Here is an 18028-nt window from a genome sequence, read left to right as displayed (position 1 = left end):
CTTTCGGGTAACAGTGTGGCTTAAAACCCAACTTAACAAACAACAGTAGCAAGTTTTTTTATATAATTTTGGGGCTTTTTATACTCTATAGATTATATGCCAAAGATCTAACTTCTTTGTAATCCAGAAGTGGTGGGATTAATCTTTGGGCGACAATTGATCTCTGAAATCAAGTTTATTGGTCATTTGTCAGTCACACCTGATTTCTGAAATCATATGGGAATATTTGTCTGTCACTTGCGGAGAAATAAGTAGTAACTTGTTAGTTATCTGAGGAAACCTGTAGATGAATGGACTGCCATGATGTGACAAAAAAATAATGTGTTAAAATTGGCATAATATCCAGAAAAAACCAACAGACTAACTTCTAAACTTCAAAAACATAGAAGAACACAATACACATGCTTGGAGAGTCTGGGGTGTAATCCAAGTACATACCAATATTCATATGTATCCTGAATATGCATACATGAAGTCATTGTTAAGTCAATAAAACCTTCCTTAAAATAGCAAAATAATATTTTTTTCTGGAACATTTGATTCTGTTTGTGTACAATATTCATGAATGTTAAATAATAGAGACATTCTATGATACAACTCTTGCATGAATTGACCATAAGATTATGAAAACAATATAATTTTATTGTCAGTTAGTCTTTAAAAAGTATTTCATAATATATAGCTTTATACCCTTTAAATATACATGCTTAAATTAACTATAGTTGTTCTGCATCCTTTCCTTGTTTACTTAGTAAATATAAAAAAGAAAGAAAATAAAAACAAATATTTAAAAGAAAACATGTATTAATTTTTCACCCATACTCAGCAAAATCATCAAATCATTAACTATGCTTATGAATTTTAATAAATTATAAAATATCATTGGCAAGTTAGTGCTGTTTTACACACAAATTATATTTACAAATAAACATGTATGTCCTGATTTTCCCACAAGATATTAAATCTTCTCAATGCACTGTTCAATCAATGCAGTGAACTTTGACCTGTTAATTGATTAAGCAGGCTCTCCATGGACTTGCAGGCTTTATATTTACACTTTGCCCTTGTGATTATTGCAGCTTTTCTGAAATATAAGTGTTATGTGAAATTAAATGGTCAGAGAAATAGATAGGAACTTATTTTCTGAAATATAAGTGTCATGTGAAATAGATTCAGAAAAAAGTAATTAAAGACTTATGCAGTCTGACTAAAGTTGATACTGGTAGTTGACTAACTTAAAATTTTCATCTTGATATCCCGAAAGTAGACAATTACAAATATATAGGCTAGCAAAGTCTATTTAAAGATGCTGTAACATGCCCCAACGGGTTAATGGTTAATTTCATCATAACAAGATGTAAAAATATGAAAAATATGAAAAACCCAATGCATCTGTAATACTAACCCAGCTAGGTTCCATGCTCTTAGAACAACATAACCATTTTTGTGTTGGAATCCACTAGTACAAGGTGTGCAAGAGTTGTCTTCCTTGATGGTAAGGAGATGTAGATGGCCACGTGTCTCACTCTTTGGGGAAGGTATTGTAATGGTGACCTAACCAGCCAATCAGAAATATATACATTAGTTTTAAAGTTTGTTTTAATGTTGCATGTATATTTTTATTCAAGATGAAAACATGCTTCATTAAATATTCTGTGATTTATAAATCTCTGTTGGGCGGTCATGTTGAAAGATGATTTTTAGCTTGACAATTTAAAGAATCTTGAAAGCTATTATTATCACCCTGGTGTGAGTTGCCATCTCATTTTGGTTAAATTTTAGTGTCCTAATAGGAATCTCCAAAAGTACCTAAAGGAAAAGGTTGAAACTTCATACATTAGTCTAAACCTAAGTAATTATGTTCTCTGAAATTATCTTATTTGATTGGCACAGGTCAGATAAGTTACATTTTTACAAAGTTATTATCCTTTTCTTACTGTCAAGCACGTACAGTGGTCAAGCGTATTGTCTTACAGACAGCGCTTATTGGTCTAGACCTATGTCATATGGTACATTAACCTCACAACATTTTTTTCCAGTCCCCTCATATCAAAACACCTCAGTAAAAACCCTTTAACGTGACTGCGATAAGTTCAAGGTAGATTTTTTCCCTGATCATATTGGACAGAGAAAAGAACATTTCAATTCTGTACATACCTGATGGTTGAAGTCTCCACTGTCAAGGTTTTTCAGGTATACAATGGGACCAAGGGCTATGATGTTGCTCACCATTCTACTGCTTTGTCTCAGTTTCAAAAGCCTCTCAGGTTGTATTTTCAGTATCTGTGAGATATAATAAAGAAACTAATTAAAGTTACCAAGGAAAGGTATAAAAAGTTGTGCATATGAATTTTGACGAAATTTGCATAAAAGATGTATTGTATACGTACTATTATAGTGGTAGCAAACCTGTATATAGTTGAGAGGTGTTTTATGTCACACCTGTATAATGGTTATAAGGCAACTGTCCAGCATTATGTGAGGAGGAAGACATCAGGTGACTCTCTGTGCATTTTTTAAATGCACTAGTGTGCACCTGAGTAGAACCCTCACAGCCTCCCATGAAAGAATTCAAAGTCTTTGCTTGATTCAAACCCACAGAAGTGGGGGCAAGTACTTCTTAGTAAAAACCATAACCACTCAGCCATAAACACGGCTTACATTATTAAGTTACATATATATTACTCTCTGATAAAACATAGCTGGCATAAAAGTCATCCAGTTAGCGAAAGTGAAGGCAACTAGTACTGGTAAACTGCTTGACAGTATGCCCAGGAACAATGCGGTGGCTGAACTGTGCTCTGGTAAATTCATAGTGGCTTATAGCTCTGATCCGGGGTGAAAACTTCCGACACCACCATCATAGTTGGCATAATAGCATAATTTACTCCCCATTTGCATTTTTGCAGTGTTTTTTTTCCACTAAAAAGTCATGACATCACTCTTGTATTGCCTTTGAATTTTCTATGATAACAAACAATTGAAGTTGAAATTAGATATAAAACAAATATTTAAATGTATTTTAATGAAGATTTAATGTAGGCTTCCAAACAGTATTGGATGTTTTTGTTTTGTTTTTGGGTTTTACGTCACATCGACACAGTATAGGTCATATCGCAACGTTCAAGCTTTACTGGTGGAGGAAGACCTCAGGTGCCCTTCCGTGCATTATTTCAGGCACGAACGGGCACCTGAGTAGAACCATCGACGTCCGTAAGCTAGCTGGATAGCTTCCTCACATGAAAGAATCCAAAGTCCCTGTCGGGATTCGAACCCACAGCGGTGAGGGGCTAGTGGTTTGAAGTCAGCGACCTTAACCACTCGGCCACAGACGCCCCGCAGTATTGGATGTGTCCAATTTAAAGTAACAACAGCATTGCAATGAAATATAAAGTAATTCTTTTACAGTCTCCACAAACAAATTTATACTTGCAGTTGTGGTTTTATTTTACTGGATGTTTATAATGTTACTGTACTTTTCTTCATTGGGCAAACTTACAGATTTTTTTTGCATTATCTGTGACTATCTATTACTTAGCTGCTTCAAATTTATGAATTAATTACTGAGTTTATCAACGAAAGAAAATGTGTATTATTTTATTTGTTAAAATCTGATTGTTTGCAATAAAACCCATTTTCAAGTGACTCAGTTTATATAAGCAAGAATTGTAAGTGAATCACGTTAAATAAACATTCAACCATATATACTTGGTCATATGTTATACTTTGTGAAAAATATTTCTTACAATAAACCATTAGCCTGCTGGTGGCAATTATAAATACCATTGCAGACCAAGTTCTGCCATCTGATTATGCTTATAGGTATTGAGTCCGTACATATATTGAAATTTTCCCATAAAACAATACATGATGATGTCCAGATTGAAAATTGGATATATTTAGCAAGGTAGGGGTTAATATAAATTCCACAGGAAGGTACCAGAAAACTTACTTTCATTTGTGTCTGGATGAGAGTGGACACGGCTTTTGGCGGGAGAAAGATGCTGATGTTGTTGTCATGTGACGAAGTTAACCAACCACCTTGCGGTGTAACAGTAAATGTTTCTGTTGTCATGACAACGAGACCCGGTGATACATTCTCGTCTCTCTCCTCACTCATCCTCCATAAACCACTGGCTGTCTTAACTATAGATTTCTCAGAGAAACTAAAATGATGACATAAAATTCATCAGTTAAATAAAAGTTACTGATTTTTATGCAATTCTTAGCCCCGGCATTAAAGTTTTAAGGTTTTTTCATATTTACAGTCTAACTTGCCTATGAGACATTAATCAACTTTTGTCTGTAGCAATGGCTTTAAATTCACCTTGATCATTTACTCATCTGTAATGTTTAATTTACTTTTGCTCTAAGCGAGCACTCACCACTGATTAGTCAGTTTATTGTGAACAATCTTTTTATTGAGCAACTTTATTGGAGATGATTACTTAACTTATTAAGAAACAGATTGGTCATTTGCAATTTAATTTTGTTTTTTGTGAAGAAAAAAAACTTTTTCTCATTACTTGTTCTGAAAATAAAAAATCATACACAATTTTTTTTCCTCCTCTTACAGGCTTGAACTTGATATTGACATTGAACCATGCTTGAAATGTGAGCAAATTTTCAAAAGTGGAAAAGGTGTCAGTAACACAGTAACATGAAGAGAAATTTACCTTTTGCCCATATCATGACCTTTCAAGGACAGGACAGGATGTAGTAACTGTTTATTTAGAAGCATTTCTACTTGGTTACATATCCCTAGCAACTTGTAGTCTGCTCTTGTAATTGCTGATACATCATCACTATCTGTCAGTAGGGCGGCCTCATGTGCTGTAACATGTCCAGATGACCTGTAACTGTATTCCGTAACGCTGGCATCATGGTAACCATGACTGTGTTCGCTATATGTGGGAGGTTTATGGTTTAAGTAGGCAGAGCTAGCGTTTGTCTCAAGGTGGCGCTCTGTGAAACCATTTTCTAAAAGATCAGCTGAATCCCACATTTTGTGAGAGTTGTTCTGGGTTGTTGGTATTGTAGATGACTTGGACATTGTGGTTTGCTCAAAGTTACCTGACCTTGACCTTGATCTTGACCTTTGGCTTTTAATGGACTTGTACCTCCTTCCTGAATCCATTGTATGCCTTTTGGCTTCAAACATTCGCCGTTTTTTGTAGAAGTCTATTGGTGCAGTGATTTCACCATTGTGAAGGGCAATTCTTTCTTGTATCTTGTTTCCCTTGACATTAAAATAGTCGAGTCTTGTAAGCTGTTGCAGAACCTGAGGAATATTCACAAGCATGTTGTTGCCAATGTCCAAGGTGCGTAACTTTTTTAGGTTTGCGATGTCTGTTGATATGTACCTAATCTGATTGGTGTTGAGGCGCACACTTTGAATTTTGGAGAGGGAATACAGGCCCATGGGAATATTCTCAAGATAGTTACTGTTGGCATTTAAAAGTTTCAAATTCTTTATGTTGACCACAGAGAAATTGTAAAGCTGATTGTTGGCTACATTTAGATATTGCAAGTTTTGAAAATCATCAGGAATGAATTTTATTCTGTTGTCATGGAGATGTAGTACTTTCAATGATTTCAATGTCGTTAACGCATTTGGTATAGTTTCCAGCATATTTCCATTGAGATTTAAGTACTGGAGATGTTTTAGTCTAAAAATAGATTGAGGGATAATCTCAAAGTTGTTATGTGCCAAATTTAACTCTTGTAGTTGCTGCAAGCAATCAAAGTCCGGCAAGAGGTTCATTAAATTGTTCCCACGCAAGGTCAAGGTCTTAAGAGATGTTATCTTGCACACTGGTAAAGGGAGGTGCTCAAATCTGTTGTTTGACAAGTTCAGATACTTCAGCTTATGCATCTTTGCAATTGAAAAAGGCAAATACCAGAGTGTGTTTCCTTGAACGTCTAAATATCTCAAGTTTTCAAGCTGTCCAATTTCATGTGGTAAACATTCAAACTCATTCTGACCTAGTCTCAATACACGAAGTTTCTTTAACATTCCAATGTTTGTTGGCAGTGCAGCAAGTTTGTTTTTTGTCAGGTTTATTTCGAGAATGTTCAGACAATTGCTCAGTGTTTCAGGTAAGAAGCTGAGACTATTTTCTTCCAAGTGCAAAAATTTCAGGCTCCGTAACCTTGAAATTGCCAAAGGAATTTCTCGGAAATAGTTTTGCGATAATTTCAACACTTCCAGTCTGGAGAACAGAAAAATTTCAATCGGCATTAACTGAAGATCTCTATGGGATAAATCCAGCTGAACCAGTCCTTGGGAATTTGTAGTGAGATGCAGACGTAACTGTGTACTCTGTGACCTTTTTGTACTCTGTGACTTTATTGTACCCTTTGACCTTGTTGTACCATGTGATTTGTCATGTGATGTGTATGTAAGGTCATACCGAGGGTCATCAGGAATAGGAAATGCTCTTGTGGACCATGTCCGGTATCCAGAGCTCTTTAATGTAGAAAGTGCCATCTAGGTTTTAGCTGCTCCTCCAGTTGTTGTGGTTGTTGTCTGTCTGTTTTTTAATCCAAAATCTACAAAAGACTTATAAAAGAAATAAATTTTACAGCTATTTCATCAGCTGTCTCGGATTCCTATACACATGTTACTGTTACTCTAAAAAAAAATCTTTGTCACAATTAGTGCCATTTGTAGCCATATAATAACAATGTTAATTATTTTGTCATTATTTATGATGCCCTGAAAAATATTACATGTCGTAATAAAATACATCCAATGTTTTCTTTAAGTACTTAATTACACTGTATAATCCAATGAGGTTATAATCAATAAAAAATTTCCTATACTTATTTCAAGTATAACTCTTTACTCTGCTGAGAAAATTTTAACACAGTTTTGTGTGTAGTATTTATGGACCAATTAGGGAGGTTTATACTCCTTGTATCATCACAGTTGGCCGTAATTGACTTGAATGGTTCAATATATTGAATAGGTTAATTGGACCACAATAATAGGAATCTTGGATGCAGATTTCTGTTTCTTTTAAAGTTACTGTATTTATTATAATAAGTGCACTTTAAAAGGTAATTAAGGTATCTGACTGTATATAATAAGTAGAATAATTGTTTTTATAATAAAGCTATAAGTAGGACAGTGAATCGCTGATGTTGCAATAAGGTTATATGAAGTTAGTGATTCACCAATGAAATTCTGGTAAAAATTTGTTTAAATTCCTGCCACATCTCCCAATATGTATACTCTTCTTTCTCTCTTTCAAAATTTGAATAATCTGAATGTCTTATTAGGATATATATGGTCAATTGGTGTTTTACCTTTCTTTCATGAGGTAAGACAGAATAAGTCAATAATGAATTAGAAAGGAGGTATTCTTTATGTGAATTATTAATGAAGATCACTTTTATCATTGCTGTACTGTGGTATGGTACCACTATATTGATTTTTACTTAAACCATTATGGCTCAGATTTAGTGGTTTTGTTCCTAATGTAATTACCACCATAGAATTGATTGATTCTTGTCAGTAGATGAATTATGAAAGACATTTTGGTAATGAAGTTTTAATGAATCCCTACATTGCAGTGATGCATGAAAAAGCAATTGGGATTTTTGTCACTCTAAAGTGATGATGTTTAAAGCCTAATTAATTAATGGCCAGTAAATTAAAACCAGAGAGGGTTGAACAGATTTTTAAATGATTCGCCAATGTGCTCTTATAATCCTATTGTACTAGTATAGGCTTATTGACCTTTTGATAATCATCTGGAAAATAGAGGTACTCTGGAACTCGTAAATGTATGTTTTTCTCCATCTTAATGGATAGATCCCTGACTTGTCTAATTCTAGTTATCAGATTAGTGGATACAATAAGAATTCACCACAACATATTTATTAACAAAAGAGCACATGTCAGTGTTTGTGGTTAAATCTATTGTTATTCAAATTAATGGTCAGAATAGGGATACATCAGTCCCAGGGTACCAACAAACTTTAACAGTTACAACAAATCAATGTTTGCAAATTTCCAGATAAGATCTTTTGTTAATCCTGTTTCAAACACATTATAAATATACATGTTACATATATATAAGATTTATATTCTCTTAATTTATCATGATTTTATCGTAATCCTTAGTTGATACTTATTCCCCCCCCCACAACACACACATGCAAGATAATGCATTTCAATCAACCCACTCACAATTTTCCCCAGAACTTCCCTCAAAAACAAGATACCTAAAACATATCTAGTGATGAAAAAATTGGCTAACAAATTGTTTATTTTCATCTATTACTCTATACTTTATATATTGGTATTTAATGTTATTATATATAGAGGATATTTGTTTAGTTCAGTGTAAGATCGGAATATATTTCACCGAGTGAGCACCAAAAGGTGTAGTTCACGAGTGGCGCAGCCACGAGTGAAATATGAACTTTTGGTGTTCACAAGGTGAAATATATTTTGATCTTACACTAAACTAAACAAATTTTCTTTTTATTATATGCAAAGAAACGTTTTAAAAAGACATTAAACCTAATACTGAATGAAAAGCGCGCCAAATAATAATACAACGTGACGTCAATTACGACGCCACGTCATTAAGTTGGTACCCAGTTCTGTGCACGCTGGTATTTCAGTGAAACAACGTAAGGGGCTTAAATTCAAAACAGTGAAATTATCAAAGTGGTAATTTCACTGTTTCAAACAGTGAAATTACCAGTTTTTATATCACTGATATATTTCTATAAACCACCGAAAAGCATGTAATAAATATTTATATTTTATGCTAATATTTATATTTATATTTTATGCTATTATATATACATGATTTTTTTACAGATGCAAAGAAGCAGTCAGAAATGGCAGAATTATCAAAAGAACGGGACAATCTACAGAATGCCATCAGAACATATAAATCATTGTTTGAAACCACAGAGCAGCTCATTGAAGAATTAAAGAGTAAGTTTACAGATTAAGCAGATTTAGGGGGTAGTCTTGGCTTACCACCTTTGGTAGAGAAGTCAGTGATTTGTGATGACTAGATTGAATCTCTTTATCAGTAAAATAAGCTTATTAGTCCCCTACCGGTTTAACCGGAGGGGACTTTAGGTTTACCCTCCGTCCGTCTGTATGTCTGTCTGTTCGTCTGTCAGTCCGTCCGTCAGCAAAACTGGATCCCGCGATAACGCAAAAAGTACTGAAAATATTTTTATGAAACTTGATATAGGGATAGATCGTAGTATGGAGATTATGCATGTCTTTTTTTTTCTTCCTATGTTGAAAATTCTGGTTGCTATGGCAACAAATAGTCTGAAAATATGGCAAATTTAACACATAAACTGGATCCAGTGATAACTCAAAAAGTACTGAAAATATTTTTATGAAACTTGAAAAATGGGTAGATGGCAGTCTGGAAATTATGCACATCTTTTTCTTTTCTTCCTATGTTGAAAATTCTTGTTGCTATGGCAACAAATAGCCTGAATTTCAAGATTTCTGATTTAAATTTTTCAGTTTTTTCACTATAAGTTCTTTATTTCTTTAGGTGTTTACTTCAAACTTCATATATATATTCTTATTATCACTCAACATTTTTGAGAAGGTTAAATACTCTAGCAAGACTATTTCCAGAATTATGTCCACCTTGAACTTAGATTTTTTTCGAGAAATTGGTATTTTTCACTCCAACTTCTTCATTCCTTATAGGATTTACTTTAAAATCCCACATCGTAATAATATGACAAGGTTGTATAAACATAATTTCCTTACTAGGCAGGGATTAAACTTAACACATTACTGTGATATAGACAAACTTAGAAATCAAAAGATTTAAGTTCATTCATGTCATTGATTCACTGGTAAAATTGAATGGCCAATGGCCCATCAGAATGTTGCTGGGGTTCTAACCGGTAGGGGACTTATGGATTGCTTGCAATACTATGATAATTGCTTGTTTAATAAGGCCAATACAATTATGTACATAAGGAGATGAGATTAAAGCTGTTAATAATATTTTTCTTTATTTCTTTTTTCAAGATGAGATTATAAGTTACCAATGGAACAATGAAACAATCTACATAACTCCAACAATACTTAAATCAGAGTTTATATGCAGCTTATTGTATATGGACTTGAAAAAAAAAATTTGCCTAAATGAAAATAAGATGAATGTTTTATTTGAATAATTTGTGTGTTGTTTCAGTCTCAGTAAAGGAAGCTAAAAGTGAGGAGTCTAAGATACGAGACGAACTCAGAAAACAGAAGATTTCAGTTACCTCTCTCACCTCAGTAAGTCATTGTGAAGAGTTTAGAACTAATTGCTATGGTAACAGACCAGGGCCTTTAAAAAGTCCCTTAAGTATGTTGCAAAAAAATATTTGCATCATTTCAGGCACTTTTCAGAAAAATTTTGAGAGAAAAAAGTTTTGAAAAAAAAAACTTTATTCAAAGCATTAAGGTTTTATTGATGTAAATGATCTTATAACCTGTTTCTTTCAGAACAGTTTAACTTTTCTCATAAGTTTGATTTATTTAGTCTTAATTTGGAATATTTTGTTGAAATCGGGGAAAAAAACAGTATTTTTGATTTGGAATGGGGTCCCATAGTGACCTCTGGTGATAGGGTGTAAATGCCCTGCAGGCTATTGCCACCTGTTTTGAGTCAGGTCAAGGTGAAATCATGTATGGACTGACCAGACAAGACTATACTTGTTGGCTTCTTGATTTCTGAAAACCCTTCAAATGGCAAGATTTGTATGGCTGTCACTGATTTAATCCAAAGCTTATCAGAAATATATTTATATAATCTTACAAATATTGACAATACATATATAAATCAAGTATTATAATTATATATATTTACATTTAGGTCTTCTGATTCCAAGAAAAAGTCGAGTTATTATGATAACTGCAGCATAGTCATCATTGTCACTGTTTGTTTTTTTTGCATGGTTAATATTTGTTTCAGGTCGAGTCAGTGGAGAAATTAATAAAGGACTTTAACGAGAGAAAAGACCAAGAGTTAAACCGGAAGAGACGGGTATGTGCGCTTCCAAAGATTATGGCAAATGATCCAGAGGTTCTTGGAAAGGTTAGTAAAAGTCATTATTTCTTTAAACTACTACGCTTCTTAAAACATTTACTTGCCATTTCTCTTAGCATCAAATGGGAATCACAATTATTGCTTCATAGTTTCGTACATCATAAGTGGCTCTCATTACTATGTTAACTTAATGTTGCCCACTTCAAATCACTCCCCTTACTGCTGTGTGCTTTAATCTTGTCAGGGATTTTGGATTCTTTCATGTGATGCTGTGCCAGCTTATATAAGGTTACTCCTATGCGTCCTTTTGCCGTTTGCGCTTTACAAAACGGGGTACTTCCTCCACCAGTAAAGCTAGAATGTCAACAATTGACCTTTAGAGTGTGTTAGTGTGACTTAAAATTCAATAAAAGCAAACATATGTTATAGATAAATGCTTATATAACAATATTCTTTTTTTAAGATAGGACATTTAGCACACATAGCAGATGATGATGCTGCACGTGTTTTATCCTGGCATATGTCATCTGACATGGATTGTGTTGTAACCATGTCAACCAAAAAGGTATGTCCAGTCTTAATTTGAATTTTTGTTTTTCAAAGGAAATGGCAAAAATTTTGGTCATGGTTTGATGATTTTTTGGCAGAGTTATGTCCCTTTCACTTTGAAAATAATATAGATACATCTTAGGAATAAGCAGTTTAAGTTTAATTTTGGTCGTGGTTCAATGATTTTCCTGAATGTTGGAAAAATTTTGAACTTTCAGTTTCAGCACTCATACATTTAGCCATTATTTTGGCTACAAATATGCAATATGCTATTTTTAAAAGGTTAAGACTGAATAATTTCAGTGCCTTGAACATTGTATGAAAATGGTTTATGTTAACATTGAAAATTTTTAAGGGCTTTGAACTTAAAATGAAAAAAATATTTATTGCACCATCTGAAATTTTGGCTGCATGCGGGGGCATCCGTGGCATGATGACACATTTCTAGTTTTTAAAGTCTGTCATTTTAGCAAGCTCTTCTGAGAGTTTTAATTATGCGTTTTTCCTACCACTTGCATAGATACACTGACTGGACAGATTTTAGGAAAATTAACTGTTTACAGTTTATGCTTCACTTTTCACACTTTAGAATATAACAAAGTCATTAAATATAGCTTTAACGGAAGACCTCTCACAGAGATATAAGAAGATTGACATTGTATATCAACAATTTTTATTCTATTAAGACTTGGGGAAACTTTGTTATATTGTTTGAACAAATGATCGTTTTAGGCAAAAGAGATCTACAATCAGACTAGCGGCCGGCAGCAGGTGCTTCCACTTGATTCTATATTCAAGAAAAGTCTTACAGAGTGGAACAAGTGAGTAAAGTTACACTTAAATTATATATAAATAGGTGAAATATGCTGTGGGTTTGAATCCTGCCAGGGACATTGAATTCTTTTTGTGAGGAGGAAGCTATTCAGCTAGCATAGGGAAGGAACATCAGTGGTTCAACCCAGGAGCCTGCTTGTGCCTTAAATATCAACTGTGGTCTTCTATCACGAATAAAACTAGAAAGTCCCCTTATAACTACCTAGCTAACTCAAAGGCAAACACTAAACCCTGATCCTGCTACATCTTGCTGATGGGCTATTATTTCTTTAATGTCATAATCAAACCGTCTGGACTAAGTAACTGAGTAAAGCCCCTTTTATGTGTGAACAAAAGTTTAAAATGAGAAAAATTGGGTTTCACATAGTAGAAAGTATTCTGGCAAGTTTAAATGAATGGTTTTTTTTCAGCTCATGTTTCAATTCAAAATATTTTGCTAAGGTGGCGTTATTGTCATTGTGCCAAACTTTAATGCAGCCCGTAATTCAAATATAATGTGAAATTTGGAATACTTGCTAAACATGACAAGGTGCAGTTTTTAGACAAGGGGCATAATTCTGAAAGCAATATTTTTGAAGGGATGCAGCTTTTATCTTAGCATCGATAACAGATTACGTTAAAAAAAAACACACCTAAAAACACCACATTTGTTGCCCTTGTTTATACAAGTGAACTTGAAAATCAAAAAAAGTGTTTTTTTTTTCTTTCAAACAGAACATTTTGTTTTGGAGTAAATACCTTTATGTAGATGCTGTTAAGTTACCAATTGATCCACCAAGTGCTATCCGTGATGATTATAGACCTATATATATACCCCATTCAATATAATAAGGCTTACACAATTTGTTCCCCAATCTCTATATAGGCCTTGTGTGTTGCAGATATCATGTATTTTCTTTATTTCAGACCATTACCACATATTAAATATAAACCAAACTGGAGACCTGCAGGGAATCTGATGTTTGCAAGGAATCTCTTGGCATTCTGGCAGAATGAAGACAAATGCAGAACAGGTCTGTTTTAGTTACAGTTGACTTACATTGTACATACAGAATAATATTTTTAGGGACTTTTAAATAGTGACCTACATTATTGTAAATGCAAATTGGATTTCACTTTAACTGTACTTATTGTCAAAATGCAAAGGAAGCAATGGCTCAAATATGTGGCCAATGAGTCACTTAATAGAACCTGTAAAAGGACATCAGAAATAAAAGGCTTTTGAGGCTTTATTGGCCTTTAATGTTAAATTGGTAGAAAACATAAAGCATTCTGTAATCCCATGTTCGTAGCATATAAACATAATTGTATGTTACTCCTGTAAGTAATTACATAAACTTACCATCAGGACTTGTATGAAACAATGATCAAGATAACTTTGTGTGGGTCATTGACTTCAGACCACTTGCCTCTCATTGCTATAGGTTCAAGCCAGACAAGCCTCTTAGGATTCTTATATGTGAGAAAGCTATCCAGCTAGCATATGGAACGTCAGGGGTTTACTCATGTGCCTGGTTGTGCCTGAAATAACACACAGTGGGGCACTTGATGTCTTCCTCCACCAGTAAAGCTTGAAAGTCGTCATATGACCTTTAATGTGTTGGTGCAATGTGACCAGCATTCTGTCCGCTCAATTTCTATACAGGTATATAGGAGTCACCTAGTGGTCGGTCGGCCGGTCCAGCGGTCTGTTGCATTTTCCTTGTCCTGAGCATAACTTGAAGACTAACAGTTGGAATTCAATACAACTTCATACAATGGTCAAGCACATTGAGAGAAAGTGCAGTGCACAAGAATCATAACTCCATCTTGACTTATTATAGAATTATTGCTCTTTGTTACCTTTCCTTGTCCGGAGCATAACTTGAAAACTACCAGATGGACATACAATGGTCAAGCACAAATGAGGAAGTACATTGCACAAGAACCATAACTATCTAAAGGTTTTATAGAGTTCATTCATGAGAGCCCTTCATTACTTTTTATATGCCCGAAAGAATTTCGGACATATTATGTTATACCCCCTGGCGTCCGTCTGTCCGTCCGTCCGTTAGCAATTTGGTTTCCGGAGCATAACTTAAGTTCCATTTGGCCCACAATATTCAAACTTCATAGGATGATTGTCCATACTGGGTAGAAGACCCCTATTGATTTTGGGGTCATAGGGTCAAAGGTCAAGGTCACTATGACCTTAAAACTGAAAACAGTTTCCGGAGCATAACTTAAGTTCCATTTGGCCTACAGTGTTCAAACTTCATAGGATGATTGTCCATATTGGGTAGAAGACCCCTATTGATTTTGGGGTCAAAGGTCAAGGTCACTATGATCTAAAAACTGAAAACAGTTTCCGGAGCATAACTTAAGTTCCATTTGGCCCACAGTGTTCAAACTTCATAGGATGATTGTCCATATTGGGTAGAAAACCCCTATTGATTTTGGGGTCACAAGGTCAAAGGTCACTATGACCTAAAAACTGAAAACAGTTTCCGGAGCATAACTTAAGTTCCATTTGGCCCACAGTGTTCAAACTTCATAGGATGATTGTCCATATTGGGTAGAAGACCCCTATTGATTTTGGGGTCACAAGGTCAAAGCTCAAGGTCACTATTACCTTAGAACTGAAAACAGTTTCCGGAGCATAACTTAAGTTCTATTTGGCCCACAGTGTTCAAACTTCATAGGATGATTGTCCATATTGGGTAGAAGACCCCTATTGATTTTGGGGTCACAAGGTCAAAGGTCAAGGTCACTATTACTTAGAAATTGAAAACAGTTTCTTGAGCATAACTTAAGTTCCATTTAGACCACAATATTCAAACTTCATAGGATGATTGTCCATATTGGGTAGAAGACCCCTATTGATTTTGGGGTCACAAGGTGAAGGTCACTATTACCTTAAAACTGAAAACAGTTTTCGGAACATAACTTAAGTATCATTTGGCCTACTGTGTTTAAACTTCATAGTATGATTGTCCATATTGGGTAGAAAACCCCTAATGATTTTGGGGTCACAAGGTCAAAGGTCAAGGTCACTTACCTTAGAATCGAAAACAGTTTCTGGGGCATAACTTAAAGTTCCATTTGGACCACAATATTGAAACTTCAAAGGAGGATTGTTATTTGAAGGAGGTAATACTTTATTTTACTCCCATGTCTTACAAATGCTTCATCTTTACTAGAAAAAAATCATTTTCGGGCATATAATGCTCCGCCTAGCGGTGCTCTTGTTCTTATCCAGTGCGTAACGTGAAAACTAGTTGTTGGAATTTAATATAACTTCATACAATGGTGAAGCACAACAAGAGGAAGTGCAGAAGTGTACTAGAACCATAGCTCTTAAATTACATTGTAATTGTATCAATGGATCAATCTAAAGTGTGTAGTAAGGCTTTTCCCTTTCAGGCAGTTTACCTATTATTTGCTGGAACCAAATGTCTTTAGCCTTTGCACCCTCCCCCCCCCCCCCCCCCCCTGCTGAGTCAGGCTATATATTGTTGGTAGCTCAATATTTGTATTTTGATATCTTTGAATGAACTGTAGAAAATTCAAAACAGGTCATAATTTATTCATAACACATATTCACATATTCCAGCAGGAAAGATCTAACATAATAATCTTAAATTGTTTTCTAGTGTTTTCCATGTTACTCGGAGACACATTATGGATTGACACACTTGATCAGGCAAATGAGTACAGACGAGAGGTAAATAAATATTTCATGTAAACTTCTTTATTTATGCCATACTTCTCTAAAATAGTATACAATTTGAAATTTGGGAACAAAATCTTTTAGTGAATACTGTTTACATTTCATACTTGTACTATTATAAATTAAACAGTGGTTTGTTTTAAGACTGCTTGAAATTGTATTTGGTAAAGGTCAGTATTTTATCAACTTTTCTTATCTGTATGATTCAAGTGCAATATTGATAAGCTGCTTTGAGCAACCTTTAACTTCTAGATCATTTGCTGACTGTTTATTGCCAGGATTACCACTTTTTATTGTGCAATATGACATAAAAATGAAGTGTTTAAATGCTTTTAATTCAAATCAGTTTAGGAATTTTATGGTAGTGTTTAAATCTAGATCAGGTTGAACATTTTTATTGTCATTTGCATATTTTCTGTTGTAAGTTCAATTTTATGTTAATGCCTTAAGTTATGTTAAAAGTAGCACCAGTATAGCTGGGATTGTTGCCATATGACCCTTTTAGTTTTAGTAGAACTTAAATCCAAATGAGCAATCCAATGCAACAAGTCAATATTTCATCAGTTTATTGCGTAGCCTATTTGTGAAAAAAGTCTCATCTGTATTACCTACGTAGTTAAAACTGTTCTGTCCATATAACCCAAATGTATACTTGGACTGTTCATAAAAAATTAAGTTTTTTTTTTTGTTTTTTTTGGTCTGGATTGTTATCATTTTATTTTGTCTATTTTCCTTCAGCTTGTAAAGTACACAAACTGCCCAACAATTCTTACCAGGGAAGGAGATAGAATACGAAGTAACGGAAAGTTTGGAGGGTTAATGAACAAAGCACCACCTGTAGAGAAACTCCGTGGAGCAGTTTTTGGTGCCCCTGTACCTGACACTTACCATCAGTTTTGTTCAAATATAGGTTTGTTTGTTTTTCCAGATTTTACAACAATTTTAATGCATTTTTGGTCATACCTCCGCAGTTGTTACACCTTAACCTTTTCCGGAATGAGCATATTGCAATAAATGGCTGTTTTCATTAAAAAGCCTCCTGTTACAAGTGCAAACTGCTATTAAACTATTAAAAATGCTTCAGTACTGATAAAACTTGGCATGAATCTTGACTGGACCATAGCCTTTGTAACAGCATGCTCAATCTTAAATTCCTGTTTCCTCAAAATTACCTAAAAATCACTATAATCCAGTTTCCATCAAAACTGATGTCAAAGTGCTGCAACTTCTCAATGAATAAAGAGGCACCGAAAAGCGATCACTTTTTTTAAACAACATTTCTGAAACGAAAAAACAATGTGAGGCCTATATAGGGCATTTATTAGCTCACCAGAACGGAAGGTTCATGGTGAGCTATTAGTATCAAAGGGGGATGCTGCAGCTTTTTACACATGCAAGCATTTTATTTTATTTTTTCTTTAACAGATGTTCTTCAGAATTTAAAATCTGCACTTGTTGCCCATAAGACAGCTGAAACTGAACTTAAAGAACAAATGGAAACAATAAGAGCACCGGAGATGCAGGCTAAGTACGAGGAGTGTCGTGAAGTTGAGAAACAACTAAAAGATCTTGAGAAAAAACTTGGTAATTTATTTCATGTTTATGATTATAATGTGGTTGTTTTCTTAAGAGTTTGTTCCATCATGATCAGTGTTCAATTTAGAACTGAAAACTCCCCTTGTGGCTGAGGGTTTGCCTTTAAAGGTTGAGGCACTGTTTAACCCTGCGTGATCATCAGAGGTAAGTGTAGGCATCTCAGCTCCAGCAGGTGAGGTGGTTTTGACCACTTGTGTTTCTTAAATTTTAATGCCCCAGCTGATATATATAAGAAATTTGATGTTTTTAGGCTTTTGTACCAAAATGGAGTTCCTTTAAGCATCTCCTACTGCCTTGT

General features: G+C 34.5%; 2 protein-coding genes across 2 annotated transcripts in view; one reads left to right on the top strand and one right to left on the bottom strand.

Annotated features, from left to right (window-relative positions):
- Positions 1-18028, top strand: part of LOC132721137 (structural maintenance of chromosomes flexible hinge domain-containing protein 1-like) — an 87098-nt gene that overhangs the window by 61960 nt on the left and 7110 nt on the right. Inside the window, exons 40-48 of the mRNA XM_060705392.1 lie at positions 8840-8959; positions 10203-10288; positions 10968-11090; positions 11506-11607; positions 12324-12412; positions 13332-13438; positions 16058-16128; positions 16873-17044; positions 17560-17718. Of these exons, the coding sequence (XP_060561375.1) occupies positions 8840-8959; positions 10203-10288; positions 10968-11090; positions 11506-11607; positions 12324-12412; positions 13332-13438; positions 16058-16128; positions 16873-17044; positions 17560-17718 (1029 nt within the window). The remainder of the gene's footprint in view (positions 1-8839; positions 8960-10202; positions 10289-10967; positions 11091-11505; positions 11608-12323; positions 12413-13331; positions 13439-16057; positions 16129-16872; positions 17045-17559; positions 17719-18028) is intronic.
- Positions 122-7193, bottom strand: LOC132721139 (protein flightless-1 homolog). The gene is made up of 5 exons (XM_060705394.1): positions 4677-7193; positions 3953-4166; positions 2158-2283; positions 1406-1554; positions 122-1084 (listed from the first exon to the last, which is right to left on the bottom strand). Exons 1-5 carry the CDS (start codon positions 6488-6490, stop codon positions 985-987), a joined length of 2403 nt encoding a protein of 800 aa, XP_060561377.1. The 5' UTR covers positions 6491-7193; the 3' UTR covers positions 122-984.

The sequence above is a fragment of the Ruditapes philippinarum genome, unplaced genomic scaffold, assembly GCF_026571515.1.
Source record: "Ruditapes philippinarum isolate M1 unplaced genomic scaffold, ASM2657151v2 ctg1065_1_1_1_1, whole genome shotgun sequence".
In the NCBI taxonomy this organism is placed as follows: domain Eukaryota; kingdom Metazoa; phylum Mollusca; class Bivalvia; order Venerida; family Veneridae; genus Ruditapes; species Ruditapes philippinarum.
Note: the sequence above shows the minus strand (reverse complement) of the source record. Positions and strands in the feature narration are given on the sequence as shown.